The sequence below is a fragment of the Hipposideros armiger genome, unplaced genomic scaffold (assembly GCF_001890085.2).
Source record: "Hipposideros armiger isolate ML-2016 unplaced genomic scaffold, ASM189008v1 scaffold_494, whole genome shotgun sequence".
NCBI lineage: Eukaryota > Metazoa > Chordata > Mammalia > Chiroptera > Hipposideridae > Hipposideros > Hipposideros armiger.
This window is the reverse complement of record NW_017731844.1, coordinates 1,153,641-1,173,532: the sequence shown is the minus strand read 5'-3', so window position 1 is coordinate 1,173,532 and position 19,892 is coordinate 1,153,641. Positions and strand designations below refer to the sequence as shown.

The window sequence follows — 19,892 nt, the reverse complement described above, 5'->3', positions numbered from 1 at the left end:
CACCGACGCCGGTCTCCATCCAGGCGGGTGGGCAGGGCGGGGGTGTGGGACAAGCTGGGACCGGCCCTCGACCCGAAGTGGGATGTGCGCTGCTCTGGGCTCTGCCACATGTGGATGGCGCCACCTTCTGCCCCAGCCGAAGAGGACAGAACCCCACAGGCTGCCGGCCCCCACCTCCGCCCCCCCCCCAGCCAGGACCACCTGTGGGGCTGGGCTGGGTTGGGGAGGAGAGGCCCAGGGAGGGGCCCAGGGGAGCACCCCAGAGTTGGACAAGACGCACTGCCCCTGCCACTCTGCTGCCACCGAGACCTCGTGGGGTCACTCCGGCAACTGGGCTTTTCCCTCAAAGATGAACCTTCTTTCCAACCCTTTCCTGGGAAGAGGTGGATGGGTCGCTGTGGTCCAGCCCTGGAAGCGATGGGCCAAGGCCGGCAGGGAGCGCCCCTGGAGACCACAGGCTGGCCTCGCACGACGGGGGAACAGTCCCAGCCGTGCCCACCACGCCCGCCAGCCAGGGGTGTAGGCACCTCGACCACACACCAGCCAGCCGCCTCCTGCAGCTCCAGTGTGAAGGATGGGCCCAGCCACGAGCGCCACCAGGCCACCCAACCCCATGCGGTGAGGGCAGCATTTGGGAGCCCACCACATAGCTTGAGGACAGGCAGCAGCAATCCTCGACCAGGGGCCTGGGCAGAGGCCACGGTGCCCAGGAGGTGGCCTGCAACGCGGCATGCAGGCCCCGTACGGGAAGACCGGGCACAGCGTGGCCACTGTCTCCAGAGCAGAGTTCTGCCATGCCGGGTAGCTGGCTGTGGTGGGGTGTCCTGAGCACTGTCCTGGTCTCCACCCACCCCTGCGTGACAATCACATCTGCTCCCAGACAGTGCCACGTGTCCTCTGGGGGCAGAATCCGCCCTCGAGTCTGCGCCACCTCTGCTGGAGAGCCAGGCGTGCCCCGTGCTGGCCTCTCTGGCTCAGTGGGCAGCTCAGGGACTCTGCTCGAGGCCCAGGACGTGACTCTGCTGACACAGAGCTGGGTCTGCCTCCTCTGCCCGGCCCTGCAACCTCGCCCTGCCTTTGGGGGACGTGGGTGCCCAGAAGGCACTTTGGAGAAAACTGAGGGGACCAGGCTCTACTGCACTTGCAGGCCTGCAGAGCGTCCTGTCAACTTTGGCTTCAAAAACGGTGGAAGAAATTCGGCTGCTACGGTTCAGCAAAGGTTCAGGGCGAGTGGCCCTCGGGGTCCCAGATGGCTGGCCACAGAGAAGCGTCCCTGACCTGTGGTTCTGCCTTTGCCTTACTGGAAGTGCTGCTGATGCACGCAGGCCTCGTCCTCCCCTATGTGGGCCTCTAAACGTTTGTAGCCCACAGTGCCAGCCCCAATGGGCATGTGGCTGGACATCCAACAGGCAGGCCTGCCAGCTTGCCACCTGCCCACCCCCACACCCTTCAGCGGGAAGGGCCGCTCTGACACCAAGTATCAGAAACCAAGGCAAGCTAAGCCCCAAGCTGTTCATGCCAATACTTACTAGTATAAAATTACAAACATGTAAAGTAAAAGCCACTACATGAAGACCTGCTATGTGCCAGACCCTGGTCTGAGCGCTGGATACTGAGCTTTAAGCCACATGGTCCTTACACACTTGCCATGAAGTAGAAATTAAAACGGGTACTTGACAAAATGAAAAGGATATGGTGCGAAGGTGACCTCTCGGGCCCAGTTCTGTTCTCAGTGCCTGGTATCACCTGGACTGGTGAACAGACCCACTGCGGTATGCCCACCAGTGCTCGTGGGTGGTGGTGGGACAGCCTGACATGCGTCCCCTTGGGGGGGCTGACGGCAGGTGGCACCGGCAGGGGGAGGCAGACAAGGGCGGTGGTGGCTGCCCAGCCCTGGCTCCTGGCTCTGCTCTGCCAAGAGCTGCCCCTGGCTTTTGTCCACGCTCTCAGTGGACAATGGAGGCAGAGGGCCTCACAGGCCCGAGCTGGGAGGCGGAGCGGTTCCTGGTGTCGTGAGGCCTCTGGACGTGGCGGAGGAGGGAACCCCGTCCTAAAGGCCAGCTTCAGGGTGTAGTGCGCCAGCAGCCACGCTCCCACGGCTCTCACAGGCCTGTGGGTCAGTGCTCCCCGCCTTGCCAGTACGCCGGGCCACCAGAGTTGTCACCAATCCAGTCCCCCTCCTTCACTGACCCCTCCCTGCTCACACTTGCCTTCTCCTGGGCCACCCCCTCCCCGCCACCAACCACCTCTTCCGGTGTGGTTCAGCCAGGGGTGCAGGTCAGCAGGAGCAGAGAAGGTGACCAGTGACAGGAGAAGCAATGGTGGACTGCAGGGCAGTGATGTCTGCTGGAGGGCAGGGCAGCTGGGACTGGCGGGCGAGGAGGGGGCTGAGCGCCAGCCCTGGGTGGGGCTCAGGCAGCACCGCAGGGTCCCCGAGGTTGGGTGTGAGGCCAGGCCAGCACTGCTGTGCATGGAAGTCACCCCGGAGCCCTTGTTCATGTCCCCCCATCTTACAGATTCGTGTCCTGTTGCTGCTCTAACAAGTCACCACAAACCTAGTGGCTTCACACAACACAGATTTATCTCACATCCTGGAGGGTGAACACTAGGTCTCAGCGATAAGTCTCACGGGGGTAACATCAGGGGTCGGCAGGGCTGTGTTCCTCTGGGGAGTCCACTTCCTGGCTTGTCCATCTTCCAGGGCACTGCAGGCCTTGGCGTAGGGCCCCTTCCTCCACCCTCAAAGCCAGGGCCACCAGGCCAGCTGCCACCTCTCTGGTCCCCTCCTTGGGTTCCCTCTTCCAGTTTCGAGGAATCTTGTGATGATACTGGACCCAAATCATCTCCCCATGTCAAGCTGAGCTGACTGGCGACCTGGGTTCCATCTGCAACTCTAGTCCCCTTTGCTAGGTGACACAGTCATAGGGTCCCGAGATTAAGATGTGGACAGTTGGGGGGCGGTGGCACTGTTCTGCTTACCTAGCAAGTTCCACTCCATCTCACAACAAAACACACCTCATCCCAAGGTCCCAAAGTCTCAACCCATGGCAGCAGGAAGGCCCGGCCCAGATGTCCCGTGAGCGTCCGAGTCAGGTGGCGGTGGGCCTTTCAGCGCCAGCCGTCCCAGCGCAAACCCCTCTGACCACGTGGACCTCTGAAGGTAAACGCTGCCTGCTCCCAACATACAACGGCAGAAGAGGCACGGGATGGACAGGGAGAGAACGGAAGAGGCAGGCGCTGCCTACGTACCAACCCAGCCGGGCAAACTCCACAGGTGCCCAAGGCCTGGACCTGATTCCCTGCGGCTCAGGCTCTGCCCTCTGGGGTCACAGCCCTGCCCTCGGGTCCTCCTCCCCTCTTATTTTATTTATTTATTTTTATTGGGGAATTGGGGGGATGGGAACAGCACTGGGGAATTGGGGGAAGGGGAACAGACAAGTTGCTGTCCTTTTGTTCTTCAGTCTAGTTGTGGAGGATGTTGCTTCACTGGCCCAAGTTGGCACCATCATTGCGCTCTTCCCAGGAGAGGCAGATCAGTCGCCAGCTTCTGGACGGCCTCTCACCGCGGCTGCTGACCGTTCACGCTGGCTGCTGGCTACACACGGTAGCCCATGGCAACCCACTGCCACAGGGGCTGCAGCCTACACCGTCGCCGGCGACTCACGGCAGCCCAGCTCCAGGCTAAGCTGTTGTTCAGCATCTTAGCTGTAGAGGGCAGTGTCACTGGCCCTCACATGTGGGATCCGAACCGGGGTCCTCTGGTGTCCCAAGCCAGTTCTTAACCATTGTGCCACTCAGCTGGCCCCCTCCTTCCCTTTTAGAGACAAGGTAGCAGGTGTGTGCAGCTGAGGTTTCACCAGTCTGCTTCCCGCTCACAGAACTTTGGGGGGTGGGGGATGGTCCAAGCCTTTCGGTTCCTCCGCCCCGCGCCCCTTCCAGTCTGACATTCTCCAGAACCCGGGGCGGGGGTGGGAGGGGTCCTCCTGTGGGTGGATGGAGACCTGCTCCCTAAGGCCAGAGGTTCCTGATCTTCCACGGCAATCTTGTTCTCGGTGTTGGTGGACGCCTGAGGTGTCTGTCAGTCCCCTGCGAAGAGCGTGTGCGTGACGGTCCCTGAGCCTGCTCATCTCCAGGCATTAGCTAGGCTGTGCAGACACCCAGCTGCTGCAGGGCGCACGCTGACCGTGGCCGTCTCACCCCAGCGTCCTGCGCCGTGGGATGGCCGAGATGCCCACACCAAGTGCCCGTTAGGTCCCTTCTTCAGCTGCGCTACCTCCGGACACCTTTCCTTTGGGGCCACTGGAAGCAGCAAGAAAGCAGGCTGCACCTTCACCCCTTTCCCGCAGACCTCGGTCAGACGCCCAGGCCGCTGCGGCCCACGGCTGCAGGACACAACCCCACCGGCTTCCTGCTTCCCGGCTGCGAGGGGGCCTCCCGTGACGGCCTGTCCTTCCGGGCCTCCCCAGCAGTCCCTGCGTCACCCACGCTGGTGCTAACAGACTCGGTGGTGACTGGCCCAATGGAGACGGGCCGGTTTCCTGGCCGTTCCCCCCTTTACTGCTGAGCCTGCAGCATCCGCACGTCTACCAGTTACGTCTAAGGAAACAGCACTTTTCCTCCCACGCCCTTCTTCCAAACGCCCCCGCCTGGGCCACTGCAAATCCCAAAGCTGCGTCTGCACACACAGCAGCACCCACTCCCGGAGACAAAGCCTGCATTCGCCTCCTGTAACAAGGGCCACAAGTGTGGTGGCTTACAACAAAACGATGCGACGCAGGTGTCACCTTACTGTGGCGGTCTCACAGGGCTAAAGTCAAGTCAGCAGGGCCGGTTCCTTTTGGGGATCTGGGAGAGACGCTGTGTCCTCCCTTTGCCAGCTTCCAGGGGTGCCCACAGTCCTCCACTCACAGCCCCTCCTTCCGTCGACACTGGGCCAAGTCCTCAGGCCCCCGCCTCCCTGGTCCTCCCTATTCCGCCTCCCTGTCCCACGTACAAGGACCCTGCAGTGTGATGGCCCCCCCCACTTCAATCCGGCTGGATAAGCCCCAATTCCTTCCGCAGCTTTGGTTCCCCTCTGCTAGGTACGGTGACACATTCACAGTTCCAAGGGTTTAGGACGCGGACACCTTTGGGGAGGCTGCAGCGCTGGGGGAGCCGACAGGGTGGGCAGGTGGGTGGCTGTGCAGGCCGGGACTGATGCAGAGGAAGGCTTCCCGAGGCCCCCGACGGCCAGGGCTCTGGGGCGCACAGCAAGAAGCCAGCGGCTGGTGGAGCACAGGGCACTGCCCTCACCCTTGGTCTAGCAGGCGGCACCCCTGCACGACCAGTGCGGGTCCTCATCCTGGCCTCCTGGCCCTTCCTGGGTGCAGGGCCTGATGCCCAGTGCTGCACCCATGAGCCCCATGTGCCCAGCAAAGTCCCTTCCCTAGTCAGGACGAAAGGACCACATGTGACCTGGGCACCTCCCTGCAGATGTCCTGTGGCACTCGTGGAGGTATCAGCCCCCCACACACGCTCTGTATTGTATCTCAGGCTCCGCCCAGCAGCGTGAGCTGGAACCCGTGTCCTTCTGACACCCCCAGTCCCCACCTTGGCCTCCACCCGGCAGCCAGGCCTGGCTCCCTGTACCTCCTCTGGGGGCTTTGCCCAGAAAGGCCGGTCCGGCCAGGCCCTGCCCCTTCTGCCTCCCCCAGGAGGTCCCGCTGGTGCCCCAGGCCTGGGCAGGTCCCTTCTTCAGCTCCCATACCCAGTCCTGTGGTCAAGTCCTGAGACCTCTAACTAAAGGGTCCATGCCTAGACAGGTGGGGAGACATGTGGGAGGGACACTGGGTTGCGGGGGGGCTCATGCAGGCTGGGGGCCAAGGGTCCACAGCGAGGCCCAGACGGCAGAGAGGAGGGAGGGATAGATGGAGACCAGGCGACCAGGTGGCTCCAGGGCCCGGCAGTGCCCAGGACTGGCTCTGCCCTCCCGCCTCAGCTGGCCACAAACCTCTTGGCTGCAGGGTTTGGGGAGCAGTGGGCGGTGGGCTGCGCACCGGTCAGCCAGGAGCCCGCCTGCAGGGAATGGGTGGTGGAAGCCAAGTTACCGTCTCCCAGCCTCACTGTGAGGCTCAGGGCTGAGGTGACCCGTGAGAGGTGCGTCCAGTGATCTGGGGAGGCTGCCCCGAGCTCTTGACCCAGCGGGGACAGAGGTACAAGCCCCAGGGAGGCGGCAGTGGGCTCCGAGGGGAAGGGCAGGGCCCAGGAGCCTGCATGCAGGACGGGCAGCATTTTCCCAGGGGCTCTGAGCACGAGCAAGTCCAGCGGGCGACCCGGCGGAGCCTGGAAGAGTGCACGTCGCAGTCACGTGACAATCCTGCCATCCACCCTCACACTGAGTCCATGGGCTGGGACCGTTCAAACACCTGCAGTTTGAAAGTTGCCCCAGTTGGCACGGCGTAGCCGGTGGGGACCGGGGGATGGGCGGGGCTCTGTAGGGAGGCCGGAGTCGGGCAGTGAAGATGAGGTACCCCAGGGTGCACTTGGGCTTTCTGGGGAGCCCCAGGGCTGTAAGGTGGGGGGCAGGTCTTGGGCAGGAGGAGAGGCCATCGCCAGGGGCAGCGAGGAGGCTGCTGAAAAGGTCAGGGGCAAAGGTGGGTGGGGGAGGGCTCTGCTCTCCAGCTCGGCCTGGGCTGGTGATGGTGCCCGGACAGCAGAGCGAGGACGGTTCTGCTGGCCATAGGGCGTCTCCGAAGCAGCTGAGCTCCAGGGCCAGGTGGCCATCAGAAGGGCAGGAATGCAGGACCCCAGGGGGTGACTGACGGCCAGGGGGCGGGGAGGGCACAGGCGCCCCAGGGAGCTGGGAAAGAGACCAGGGCCCAGGGCCTCCATTTAAGGGGTGCAAGGGGGTGAGCATGACGGCAATGAACAACCAGAGAAGACTGTCCCCACATCACCGGGGGCGATGTCAGGCAGGGTAGGGGACCTGGCCAGCCCTAGGGCTCGGTGTAGGCCGTCCCCGCCCATTTGTCCCCAAGCCCTGCCCTGTCCCCGCTGTATGCACCCGCCCCCGGCCCGAGCTCTGTCCAGCCAGGGGTGGGCCCTGCAGTGCGGCCCCCATGTCAGGCCAGCTGGGGAGCCCCAGATACGTCCTGCCCACTCTAGGGTCCCTGCCACCTGCACGGGGAGCACAGCACAGGGAGAGTGGTCCTGGCCCCGGGGACTCAGGACACAAGGTGTGTCCTCCTACCCTCAGCCCCCAGCGCACGGCCCTGCTGTGGACACTGGTCAGCGGGGGAAGTGGGGGGGGGGGCTGCAGCTGGCCAGCAGCCAGCACAGGCCCTGTGTGTCAGTGAGAACCTCACACCCCCAGGCCCCATGCAGGGGCCACCTGTGTGGGGCGACGGGAGGGGACAGGTTGTGGCTGCGTGGCTGGGCCACCTCGGTCTCATGTCGGCCTTGGCACCCTCAGCATGGGCCACCAAGACGCTGAGGACACACACAGGCGCTCACCTGAGAGAATTCTCTTTATTACGACCGGACAGGTGAGCAGAGCGGGCGCTGCTCTGCCTTCTGCCAACAGCTGTGCCTGTGCACAGGCTGCCTGCCCCAGGAAGCTCACCTGAGCCCAGCTCGTCCAGGGCTCCCTCCTGGGCCGGGGACAGGGGTCACGGGCTTGGGGGCCCTACAAGGCACCCCCGCCCCCCCACGCCCAGCTGGCAACAGCCAAGATCCAGGCAAGGCTGGGAGAGGAAGGGAGACAGGAGAATCTCTAAGATAGCCCCCCCCCGAAACAAGCACACGCAGTGGAGATGGGAGGTCTGCAAGCCAGTCCTCCCAGGAAGGTGCCACGTCTGTCACGTGTGACTTCTCTTGAAACGGCAGAGACCCCAGAGCAGGTGGGGGCGGGGGCCGCGCGCAAGGCCAAAGGAAGGAAAACCCCACAGAAGGGAACAGAGCAGCGGTCCCGTAAATGTTTGCTGAGCGAGCGAAGGAGTCCATGGTGCTTCTTGACACGCGCACTGGTCCATCCAACAGGAAAACGGCGGGAGCCGGGCAGAGCGCCGCGTCCCGCCGCGTCTGGGGGCCCACGCCCGGCCCGGCCCGGGGCAGCGTCGCCTCCACACCTCCCGCGAGCGCGCCGGCACGTGTGCGCACACAGGCAGACACACGCAGGCACACGCGCCACCGTCTCCGCACACGTGCACGCCTGTCCGGCCGGGCGGCTCACCTCTCCTTCACGTGGTTCTGTGCCCCCGTGCCCCCCCCACCGGCCCCGCCCCCGCCGGGGCCCCCGCTGCTGCACAGCACCTCCGTGAGGTCGTCCATGACGGCGGTCTCTTTGGGGTCCAGCAGGTTGAACTCTCTGGCGAACAGGATGAAATGGACGTACAGTGTGTTCAAGTGTCCATGCAGCTCGAGAGCCAGGGTCTCCTTGAAGTGGGACGAGTAGATGTGCGCCAGCACGTGGAACAGGTACCTGCAGATCTTCTTCACCAGCGACTCGAAGGAACTGGGGAATTCTCGGCCTGTGGACGAGGCCGGGCCGGGGTCACCCTCCCTATCCGCAGGCGGCCAGGCCACGCCCCAGGCCCAGAAGCCGGCACCGTCTGCAGGACCCACTGCCCACCCGCCCTGTAGCCCTCCCTGGGCAGCACGCTGGCAGACACGTGAGTGACATGTCACCGTGGCCCGGCCCCCGAGAGCGGCGCCTCCCAGGCTGCCCAGAGGGTGGGTGCTCGCCAAGCATGACTGGCCACCTCTGTCCCGGGGCCTGAGACCCCGCCACACGCTGCCCAAAGCTGGACCCGGCCCTGGGATGGAGTGTGCGTCCCTGGCAGATGCTCTAGGGCTCTGTGTCCTGGGCCACAGGAGGCGCACGGGTACCTCCTGCCGGCCAGGCTCAGCCCCCGGGAGCCCCCGCCAGGCCCTGTCCAGCCTGCTGGACACACCAGGTGGCTGCCCGGCCTGCAGGTCCCGGAGCCCGGGGTCGGGGTTCCTGACCCAGGCTGGGCTGACCCCTGCCAGAAGGCATCCGCCTTGCTCTGCAGCCCGGCCCCTGGGCTGCCCGCCCCTCCTCGCCCGGGGCCGCACCGTATTTAGTGGGGAACACGTCCTCGTCGGTCACCAGCTTCTGTACGGAGCTCATGACGAAGTCGACGTACTGGGGGGCAGTGCACTTGACCTTCTTCCCCCGCTCATCATACCAGTAGTACTGTCTGTGGGGACAGAGAAGCTGGTCACCACGTCACCCCCAGGCACACAGCCTCCGTGGCTCAGGGAGTACGGGGCCTGCAGCGGCCAGGAGGTGGCACCAGGTGGGCGGCCACCAGTGGTGGAGGTGTGGCAGGCACCCAGGGTCCCCCGGGAAAGATCGCGGGGACCCACAGCTGCGTCTGACGAGGGGCCTGCTTGTGCCGATTCCGACCAGCGTGCAGGACAGTCAGTGGGGCGCCCTCACGTTCTCTAGTGTGGCTCGGAGGTTTCTTCTTTGAAAGAAACACGTGCTCTACGCTATCTCGAAGGGCGTCGCCAGCTGTTCTTAGCGGCTGCAGTCCTTCCCCGTCTCTCCCGGGAGGCACTGCAGCCAGGCCGCCACCCCCGGGAGCACCCTTGCCTCGAGCCAGCACTAGAAGCCAGACCCCCTCCAGAGGCCCAGTGGGGTGCTGTGGCTTCTGCGGACAGGAACCCAGCTGCTGGGCGCCCAGCCCCAGCCCACCAACCTGCTCTCAGGCGCAGGGCAGCCAGTCCTCAGGGGAGAGTGGGCCAGAGCATTTGGGGCCACGGACACCCGGGATGGCCTTCTCGCTGGAAGTCCGGCCAGGAAACAAGCGAGGCTCCTCGCTCCTTGCCTGCACGGACGTGAGCTGTCCTCCAGCCCCGACAGCGCTCGGCCCCAACAGCTGCCGCCACCCGTAGGCTGCTCGGCCGGCTGCCCTGCTCCTGCCCTTGCTGCCCAAGGCCAGGCCCAGAGCCACGGGGCGGGAGGGGGTGTGGGGGTAGAGGGTAGGCACCTGTCTGGTCAGCAAGTGACCCTCCTGGGGGTGGGGTTACATCTGGGAGTGAGTGAGCACCCCTTCTGCAGCCCAGACCCCAACTCACTGCCTCCCTGGCCCAGGCACCGGGCCCCACACAGACCCCTCCCGCTGCTGCGTACCTGGTCTGAGGACTGGCTGAGACGAGGAGTCCCCCACCCCCTTGCCCCACGCTGGGACTCCAGGCTGGTTCCGAGCACCGTGACCTGACTTCCTGAGCTTACCAAGTACTCCTGGGTGAGAGTCATGAGGACTCGCCCACTCCAGCCACCCTGCTAGGCCAGCAGGGGTCCCCATTTTTCACAGCCAGCCTCACCCTGGCCAAGTGACCTCGGGACAACTCTGCCTCCATCTCCAATGCCCCGGCAGCCCACCACCCAGCAGCAGCCAGGCGCTCTTCTGCACCCCAGGATCAATTAGCTCACCTGGGCTGCAGGCAGGGCTGGGGGGGCATAAGGCTGGGAAAGCAGAGCCCCCCCACTAATGGGCAGACCTCTGGTTAGGACGGGCACAGCCCTAACTGCCACTGGGGCACCAGACCCCGTCCACTTGAGGTGGAAGGTTTGGGGCACAGTAGACGGCAACTGCACCTGTGTGCCACCTCAGCATGGGCCCCCTGCCGAGCCTGCGGGGGAAGGGGGCTGCCAGGCACCTCTGGGCACCCACAGGGAGTCCAGATGCGTAGAGCCCAGCACCAGCACCCCGAAAGGCCCGGGTACGTGGGCAGGCAAAGGGGCTGGCTGCGACAAAGCCTTCGGCAGCTGCCAAAACTCCCTACTTGCCCAGAAGTAGAAGTCCAGCTAGACACCCCCCCGCCACATGCCGGGCAGCCCTGCCTGACCGTCCTACCCCGGCCCGGGCACTGGGCATCGGCAAGGGCGTGTCAGACCGTGTGAGGAAGTGGGGACAAAGCCCGATTCAGCGTGGCTCTGTGGGAAGACAAATGCGCCCCCCTCCAGGGTGGCCCAACGTGGAGCCCCGGCCTCCGGGAGCCAGGCCGAGACCCCTCTCCACAGGAGGGCCCAGCAGCATGGCCCAGCACCCGCAGGGGTCAGACACCTGCTCCACCACTTCCCACATGCTCACGTGGGGTACACCAGCCACAGGTGCCGGAGTCTCAGAAAAACACACGTGCCCACAAACTGGGACACACGTCTCGGTGACGTGAGGCCTGAGGACAGCTCCTAAGGGACACTGGTGCCCCACTGCTGGAAAGACAGCACTGTTGTCAGCATCCTCCTGGTTTTCAGGTCACGCTTAGCTCACCCTGTGAAGCTGCCCTGTCTGGCGTGCGTCCTGGGCACTCCAGCCCACACATACACCCTCCTCCACCACCACCACCACCACCGGGCGCAGCTCGGCTGCCCCACCCCGGCCTGGGCACCGCATGCATCTGAGCCGGGCTCCGCCCTCTGGCCGGTCACACCGTGGTCCCTCCTCCTGACTGCCAATGCTCCTGCCCAGAAGCTCCGCTTTGTCAGGGGAGCACCTGATGAGGGACACCTGGGCTGTTCCCAGTTGGGGGCAACTGTGCCCAGCCTGCCGTGGGTACTCCTGAGCGGGCTGCTGTGCGCAGACCCTCGTTCTGCAGGGCGACTGCCTCTCCCCCCAGGGGCCGCCACACCGTTCTCAGAGGGGCCGTCTGTCGGCACCCGGCCCTGCTGCACACCCCGCCGGCAGGCACGCCCACAGCGGGGTCTCCGTGTGCCCGCTCCCCACCCCCCGCCCACGGTGTGGACCCTCTGGGGCCACCTGCCCTCCTCGTGTCCTCAGGGGACCTGTGTGTCCAAGTCCTCTGCCCACCCACCACGAGCTGTTTTCCTGCTGGCGGGCTGTGAGTTCTTTGTAGCTCTGGGTGCCGCTCCTTTCTGGCCGTGTCCTCCGGCTGTGGTGTGCCTCTTCTCCCTGTCTGTCAGGGCCAAGTGCCACACGTCCATGAAGTCACATGTGCTGACTTCGTCAATACACTGGGCCTTGTGTCACCACCAAGAACTAACTCCCCGCCTCATGCTGTCCTGACGAGCCCCTCCACCCACGTTTTCTTCTACACGTCCGACACGTCCACATTTTGATACAGGATCCGTCTGGAGTTCACTCTGGCAAAGGCATCAGCTTTGGGTCAAGATCTGCTTCTTCCTGCACAGACAGCCCGTTTTCCCAATGGAAAAAGACTAGTTAGAAGAATGCCCTTTTTCCACTGAATTCTTTTGCGCCTGTCAAAACCCAAAGGGTCTTTTCCTTACCAAGGAATTCGCCCTTTATCCTAAGCTGTCGAATTTATGTTTGCAGCACTTGTAACATTTCCTTATTATCTGCTGGGTTTATAGTGTCCCCCCCCCCATTCCTTATATTGATAATTTGTTCCTCTTCTTTTTTTATCTTTCTCGGTCGTGCTAATGGTCTATCAATTTCATTGATATTTTCAGGACTCAGCGTTCGGCTTCATCGATTCTCCGTTTTCAGAAACCGCTTCAGTGATTTGAGCTCTCGCTCATCAGGCCTTGTCGTCTGCTCACTGTGTGTGGGTTTATGTGACTTTTCGTTTTCTAGTTGCTTAACATGGGGGCTTAGATGATTGATTTGAGATCTTTTTTTTCTAAAACAAGCATTTAATGCCATAAATGTCCCCATAGGCACTGCTTTAGCTGCATCCCACACATTCAAATATGCTGCATTTTCATTTGTGCTCAGCTAAACACATTTTCTGATTTCCCTTCAGACTTCCTCTCTGAGCCACAGATTATCTAAAACTGTGTTCATTTCCAAATGTTAGGAGAATTTCCTATTATCTGTCTGTTATGGATTTCTGGGTTAATTCCATTACGGTCAGATAACTTACTTCGCAGGACGCTGATCTTCAGTTTGTTCAAGGCTGTTTCGTGAACTATGACAGGGTCTGTTTGGTGACCTGGAAGAGTGGGCATTTTGCTGCTGAGGGTGGGGTGTCTGCGAGGGTCAGCTCGATCCGTTTGGCTGGTGGTGGTATCTAGGTCTCTGCATTGCTGGCTTTCTCTCTACTAGTTCCATCTGCTTCCAAGAGAGGAGTGTTGAAGTCTTCAGCTATAATGTGAGTTCCATCTCTCCTTTCGGCTGGTCCTGTCCATTCGCTTTGCGTGAACGCTGCTGCTTGGTGCACATGCCCCTAATCAACTGAACCCGTTGTAAACATGCAGCCTTCTTCCTCACCCCTCGCTATCTGCTTCGCTATGAAGTCCACTCTGTCTGGTATTAATTACAGCCACTTTAGCTCTGTTCTGGTTAGTGTTTTGTTGGTATATCTTTTTCTATCCCTTTACTTTTATTAAGCTGAGTCATTGCATTTAAAGTGAGTTTCTTGTCGAAGTTGTATAGTTGGCCCATTTAACAATTAAAAAACCCATTCTTATAACCTGTTTTGTCATTGGCATGTTTCTACCATTGGCATTGACTGTCACTGTTTAAACTTAAGTTCACTATGACTTGGTTACTATTTGTTCCCTTTGTTTTTTTCATCCTTATTTCTTCTTTCCTGACTTCTTACAAGAAATAAACTTCCTTTTCACATACCTATAATGATTTCGACGGTGTCGTTTACACAGCGTTTTTAGAGGCTGCTCAGAGCCAGTGCTGCCACACCCACCACACAGCAGGTCGCCCCACAGGTCCCTGTGTCCCTGTGCTAACACCGTGTCTTCCACCTGCACGCACTGAAACCACCTTTTGCTCGTTCACCAAACCTGTTTAAAGAACTCAAGAGGACAGGAACGGTTACTATGGTTCCCATTTCTGCCGCTCTCCCTCCATGCCGATGTCTCACGTCTCCTCTGGCATCACCTCCCTTCTGTCTGGAGGGCTCCCTGTCGCGGTTCTCCTGGAGAGGTCTGCTGGCTGCCATTCGCATGTTCTCCATCATGTGAGCAGTTCGCTGGATATGGAGCACTCGGTGACCGCTGTCACCTTTCAGCACTGGAGAGACGCCACGGAGCCCCCTCCCGGCCCTGACGTTCCTAACAGGCGCGTCCCTACAGGTGCTGTGTGGGCCCTGCTGCCATTTAGGTCTCTCGTTTTCAGGAGTTTGGCCGCGATGTGTCTGTGCAGGGAGTCTTCAGATTTTTCCTCTTTGGAGTTCGTTTGGCTTCTTGAATCTGTAGATTTGTCTTTGCCAAGCTTGGGAAATTTGCAGCCACTGTTCCTTCAAGTACATTTTCAGCATGGCCCTTTCTCTTCTCCTTCTGGGCCTCCAACGTTAGCCCCTGACTTCTGTCCTACAGACACCGGCAGGGCGGGGACAGGCCTGGGCCCCACTTTGGGCCTCAGGTGGTCGTGCTGGTCCTGGGACAGCAAGTAGCTCTGTGGGCCTCGGACAAACCCCCTTTTCCTCTGAAACTATGGTGAGTTTCCATCCCTTGACCTCATGCGACTCCCAGGGAGGCAGTCTATGCGTGTCCTTCATCTGAATCCACGAGAAGCAGGCAGCAGGCACCGACGACAAGGATGAGCAGACAGGTCTCCCAGTCACATACGGCAGAGTCCGTCTACACGCAGGGCTGCCCAAAGCAGACCCGACACCCTCGCAAGGAGCCTCTGCTCAAACACACTGACGCTGAAGGGCACCTGGGAACACAGCGGCGGGCAAGGCCCGGCTCCCCATCGCCTGCGGCGGGCCACTACTGCCACCGTGTCCGCTCTGCACAGGCCAGTTCCATCCCATGTCAACATGCTCCGGGCTGAGCTCACCTCGAGCCTGTGCCCCGCTTGTCTCGTCCTCCCTAGGCTACGCCCCACTGTGGCTGGCTGGGGACACACATGACACCTCAGCCTTCCGTCAGTGGCTCTTCCTAGACGAGTGAGTAAGGAATGGAGAGCTGCTGTCATCTGCACTTGCTCCCGCGTGACACAGCCCTGAGCTGCGACCCACTGGGGCCATGAGAGCAGCGCTCAGAGGGCTGAGGGCCAAGGGGGGCCCCTCTGCCACCTGCCTGTGCTGAGGGTTTTGGTGGGCTCCAGTGAGAGCAGAACTCAGCTAATCTGGTCTGAGCTGCGGTTGTGCCAGGAAGCCTAGCCAGCAGTGTCTACGGGCAGAACGAACTCAGGGTGGCACGCACAAACGTGGTCACCAGCAGGGACTAGTGGTTCGCACGCTTGTGTCAGTCCCCTGACCGTGGACAGGAGCCATCAGAGAGAAACTCCCGTGCCACCCCTTGGCCACCTGGCCTCCTGCCAACACGTGCCCACTGGCCCTCACTTCTGCTACTTAAGCTGGAGGCAAGCCCGTGCCACAAGGTGGCTCTCCCACCCGTGCTATGCTCAGGAGCGGCTGGCAAGCCGGCAGGGAGCCCAGGCCCCTCAGGGACGGCTTCTCACTGAGGACAGCTTCCAGACAAGGGTGACCAGCACCAGGCCTGTCGGGGCCCCAGACCCATGCACCCCGCCCACAAGGGACCGCCACATGCCACACCTCACCACCCTGTCACCCTGCCACTAAAGCAGGGGCTCTGAGGATGACCCTTTCCTCGGCGGACAAGAGCCAAGGCTCCTGCGGCTCCATGGGGCTTTGCTGTGATAGGAAGCTGACCGTGTGTCCTGTGAAAACGTCCCTGTCCCTAGGAACACGGCCTATTAGCCTCTGGCCAGCTCCTAGCGCCTGTGCCGCCGGACACCGTGAGAAGATGGGAGCGCAGTGGCAGGGTCCGTGGCCCCACAGCCCACCCGAGTCCAGGCCCCACAGCAGCCGCCACTCACGTGCTGCACACGGCCATGGTCTGGCAGGCGTCTCCCGTGCAGAACTCCGAGATGGTGCTGTACTGCAGGTTGACGTGGTGGAAAAACGTCGTGGCTGCGAGAGGAGAGAAGGGCAGGGCGTGAACACCGCCACACTGGACAAGTCTGGTGCCCGGCGACAGTGCTGTCCTTGGACCCTGGGGCGGCAGGCCCTCACCAAAGACCAGGGACCAAGGCCCGGCATGGAGCTCGGGCGCTGGGAGCGGGTCTCCAGCCCCCACTATACAGGCGGGCACAGGCCCCGACTGCGCTGGGCTGGGCAGAGGGCCGGCACTGTCTAGGCTGACCCCGTCCCCAACTGGTGGGGCAGACACCCCACCCCGATGAGCGGCCAGGCCCCTGAACCCACACCCCTGCTGTTACAAACACTTGGGATCAGGGACGCCGCCTGGCCGCGGAGAAAGCAGAAACAGCTGCAGCCACCGCCCTTCAGAGAAGAACCAGCTCCCCGTGGAAGCCACCATTAGCACAGGCGACCCTCGTGTGCTGTTCGCATTCTGTGAGCCCCGAGCCCCAGGCCTGCCCAGGGGTGGGTCCGAGATCCGCATCTCCGCCACGGGCCACAGCCTCGCAGCCACACTCCCATCCTACAGTCTCCCTGGCACTGGTGTCCCCGCCTCCCGTGCGGCCAGGACCCACGCCGAGTCCCCGAGTACACTGCGGGGCTGGCCACCCGCCTCAGCTTCCGGCTGACTCTGGGGTGCGCCGGTTGGGAGAGCACACTGTCCGCAGACGGGGCTCTGGGGACCCCGAGGACCTGGGGTGGCAGCCCCGCCCCGCCCACGCACTGTTGCTGGCCAGCCACTCGTTCAGGTCGATCTCACGGGGCAGCATCACCAGCTCCTTGAACTCGCAGTCGGTGATCCTGGACTTGGCGTACTCCGGCTCCAGGTACACCTTCTTCTCCTCCGCCACGGGCTTCTTCCCGTTGGGCTTCGCTTTGGACTTCCTGCCGAGAGAAGGGAGCACGGGTCAGCGGACGTCCGACGCGGACGTGGAGGCCACGGCTGGGCCCCCGGAGACGAGCGGGGTGTCCCTGCCAGTCCAGGGGGGCTTCAAGGGGGCCTCCCAGAGACACCGCAGGGGATTCTGCTCCCACTGGGAGCCCGTGCTGTCCCTGCCATCACCAGGGGCCTGTGGCCTGACCAGCAGAGCTGTCCTGCCACTGCGAGGGGGACAGTGGGGTGCAGACACCAGCCAGAGGCCCAACATCAAGGAGCCAAGCCTGGAACTCTGGGCCCACGGAAGGGAGGGCAGGGGAGGTGGCAGTCCCACTAGTTAGCTTCCCCCAACATGTGACACCTCGGCCCTTGGCCTGGGCTCCCCAGGTAGGACCACCAGGCGGCACAGGGCCAGGCGTCACTCACCCGGACCTCTGAGCAGAGCCCGCCGGGTGGGTGGGTATGTGTTCTGTGCACATGATCCGGTGGCCCCCCTTATGGCACCTGCCGTGTGCCGACACCCTGGAGGCTCACCACACAGGCCTCCTGCCATCACCGGGCTCCAGGTTCACCTGCCCAACACCTGTCCTGCGTGCCCACGGTCCCTCCCGAGTGCACGGTGCCGGTGTCCAGGGACAGGCAGGTGTGAGCCTCTCACTATAATTTTTTTTGTTTGGTAAAACAGTTGTTTTCCATAAAAACATGCTGCTGTTTGACGCAGAACGCATTTGTTGTAGCTGTTTCTACGCTTATAACACAAATGTTTTTGAAATGTCTGTTTCCATTTGAACACGGTGAACATGAGGAGCTAAACCCCAGGAGCCAAAGCTCTTTGGTGCTGAGGGGGCCTCATTCTCTGGGGGGTCGGGAGGGAGGGAGTAGGGGGTGGCCCCAGAACCAGCCTCCCGCCAGCTGCCCAAGGCCGGAGCTGGGGCCAGGGTGCGTGTGGCCGAGGCAGGTCAACGAGATGGCATGTCCCCCAGGAAGGAAAGCTGCCTAGCCAGAGCCACAGCTGGGAACACAGGCCCAGGCTGGGTGTGACATAGGTCAGTGCCTCTGTCACACAACAGAGCCTGCCTGGTAGAGGCCCCCAAGCAGAGGCCCCCAAGCAGGGCCACACACTACCTGCACACGTCCAGGCGCGGAGTGCCCAGGCCTGTGCCCGCCTGTCACCCTTGGGGCCAGGGCCAGCACGGGGCAAGGCCACAATCCTCCCACACTTGGGGACAGTCACCATTTTAAGGTTTGGACTTGGGTTCCGGGAGAGAGTTGGAGAACCTGGGGAAAACCCCTCGCAGCGCAGACTAGCGAGTGTCTTGGTTCTTACCGGATGCTCTAACGGCACGCACGAGGGCTGAAAACAGGCAGCGGGCCAGCACTGCCACGAAGCCTCACACTGTCCAGGGGAGGCCGCCTGGGTGACACATTCGGGTCATCCAGGAGGGGCCCCTTCCCCTGGATGGAGGGACCCCCCAGCCGAGCAGCAGCCTTGCAAGGAGGCGTGTGCTGCCCACCTGCCTACCTCTGGTGAGACTCGGACGTCCCCAGGTGGCACACCCCGTGGGACAGAGCAGCGTGGCCATGGTCCGTGAGCCGAGGGCTGCAGCCAGGTGCTCACACTCGCAAAGGCCTCAGACCACAGGAGACGTAAACCTGCTCACCCCTGGCTTCTGTCGCTGCCCTGCTGCCCAAAGCCTGGGGGAAAGGGGACAGGGGACAGGGCCATCTGAGGGCTCTCTGCAGCCCCTCCCTCCAGCCCTGGTGAGGCCCACACGGGGAGAGGGGGGCGAAAGGTCCCTGCAGCTCCCTGACCTTGTCCTTTTTTTGTTCTGTTTTGAAAAGTTGCTGGTGGTTTATTTAAGAGAAACAGGAAGGGTAAAGCTCCCTGGCCGCCTCAGCTTCTCACACAGATCTTTCCCTTAAAAGGCGACATGCGCTGGGCTGCAGCGCTGGGAGGGGCCCGTGCCAGGCAGGGCAGCGGCGTCCTGGGAACAGGCGGGACAGACCCCGACCCTGGGCTCCCGACCCCACTTGGGCGGGCTGCGGCTGGAGCACAGGCGCAGACGCCACACACAGTGGGCACTTCAGGAGGTCCCCGTGGGATGGTGGGGCTGCTCACGGGGGACAAGTGTGGACAGGAGCTTCTCAGGGCCCTGTGGCCCCTCAACCCAGGACAGGGAGGCTCCCAGCCTTCCCTGGGGCAGAGCACACAGGAGGCGGCAGCCCCAGGAGGGGCCGAGGACATCCAGGGGCTCTGCTGACGCCGCCCTTGGGCCTTGCCCCTGAGCGGGGTGTGGGGTGGGGGTGGGGGGGGTGCATGCCATTCCCTGCCTGTAGCCCTTCCGATCTTGGGTCTCTGCTGCTGAGTGATGTGCCAGCCTGCCAGAAAGCCACAGCCAGACTGGACAGTCCCTGTGCCCTTGGCCCCAGGCAGGAGGGACCAGCCGGCAAGAGGCTCCTTGAACCCCGCGCCAGCCTCTGCTCTGGCGACGCACCGAGTGTCCATCCGCCGGGCAGATTATCAGCATGACCGGGGCCAGGCTGACTGACCCCCTCCCCAGAGGCGGAGTGCACACGGTCCTATGCTCACTCCTGGGCCAGCCACACACAGCCTCAGCCTCCAGGTTTGGAGGGTCCCATGGTCACATGGGTGGGGATGGGGCGAGGCGGGGCCCGGGCTGCAAAGCCGGCTGCCTGACCCACCTACCAGCTTTGCCATTTAGAAGCCATGATAGCTGGTGACTCACGGAACATGCACGAGCATCAGCCCACGGGCGGCCGTTCCACAAGCCACCACGCGCAGCCACCTATAGTCTGCGAGCAGCAGCCATGTGAGTGGCCATGGGCAGAACACCAGCAGGAGCTGCCACCATCGTGGGGCACCACACACTTCCTGTCTATGAGACCCTGTCCAGTCACGACACCCAGTCCCACCAGAAAGGCCCCTGCGGTCGCTCGGTGTGACCCTGACAGACATGTGACCCATCTGTGCCGAGTGAGGTAATTTCAGCAGGAGTGACACCTTGGGGGAGCTCCCTGGAGGTGCCGTGAGGCTGCTGTGCTTTCGGTCAGCTACAGGAGAGGGGTCGGGCCCTAGGAGCTCGGCCACACGTGCAGGGGATCCCCCACCTGGGGTCAGCCGGGGCTGAGGGAACACTGAGGACCAATCACCTAGGAG

The 19,892-nt window shown here is 62.6% G+C and overlaps 1 protein-coding gene across 7 annotated transcripts in view; it reads right to left on the bottom strand.

The window, feature by feature from the left end:
- Positions 1 to 7,490: 7,490 nt before the first annotated feature.
- MOB2 (MOB kinase activator 2) overlaps positions 7,491 to 19,892 on the bottom strand; it is a 53,961-nt gene continuing 41,559 nt past the window's right edge. For all 7 annotated transcript variants that reach the window (XM_019667334.1, XM_019667336.1, XM_019667330.1 and 4 more), the window contains exons 2-5: positions 16,562 to 16,722; positions 15,735 to 15,828; positions 9,073 to 9,197; positions 7,491 to 8,507 (exon numbers count right to left, since the gene is read on the bottom strand). In XM_019667334.1, coding sequence (XP_019522879.1) covers positions 8,206 to 8,507; positions 9,073 to 9,197; positions 15,735 to 15,828; positions 16,562 to 16,722 — 682 coding nt within the window. In that variant the 3' untranslated portion in view covers positions 7,491 to 8,205. The remainder of the gene's footprint in view (positions 8,508 to 9,072; positions 9,198 to 15,734; positions 15,829 to 16,561; positions 16,723 to 19,892) is intronic.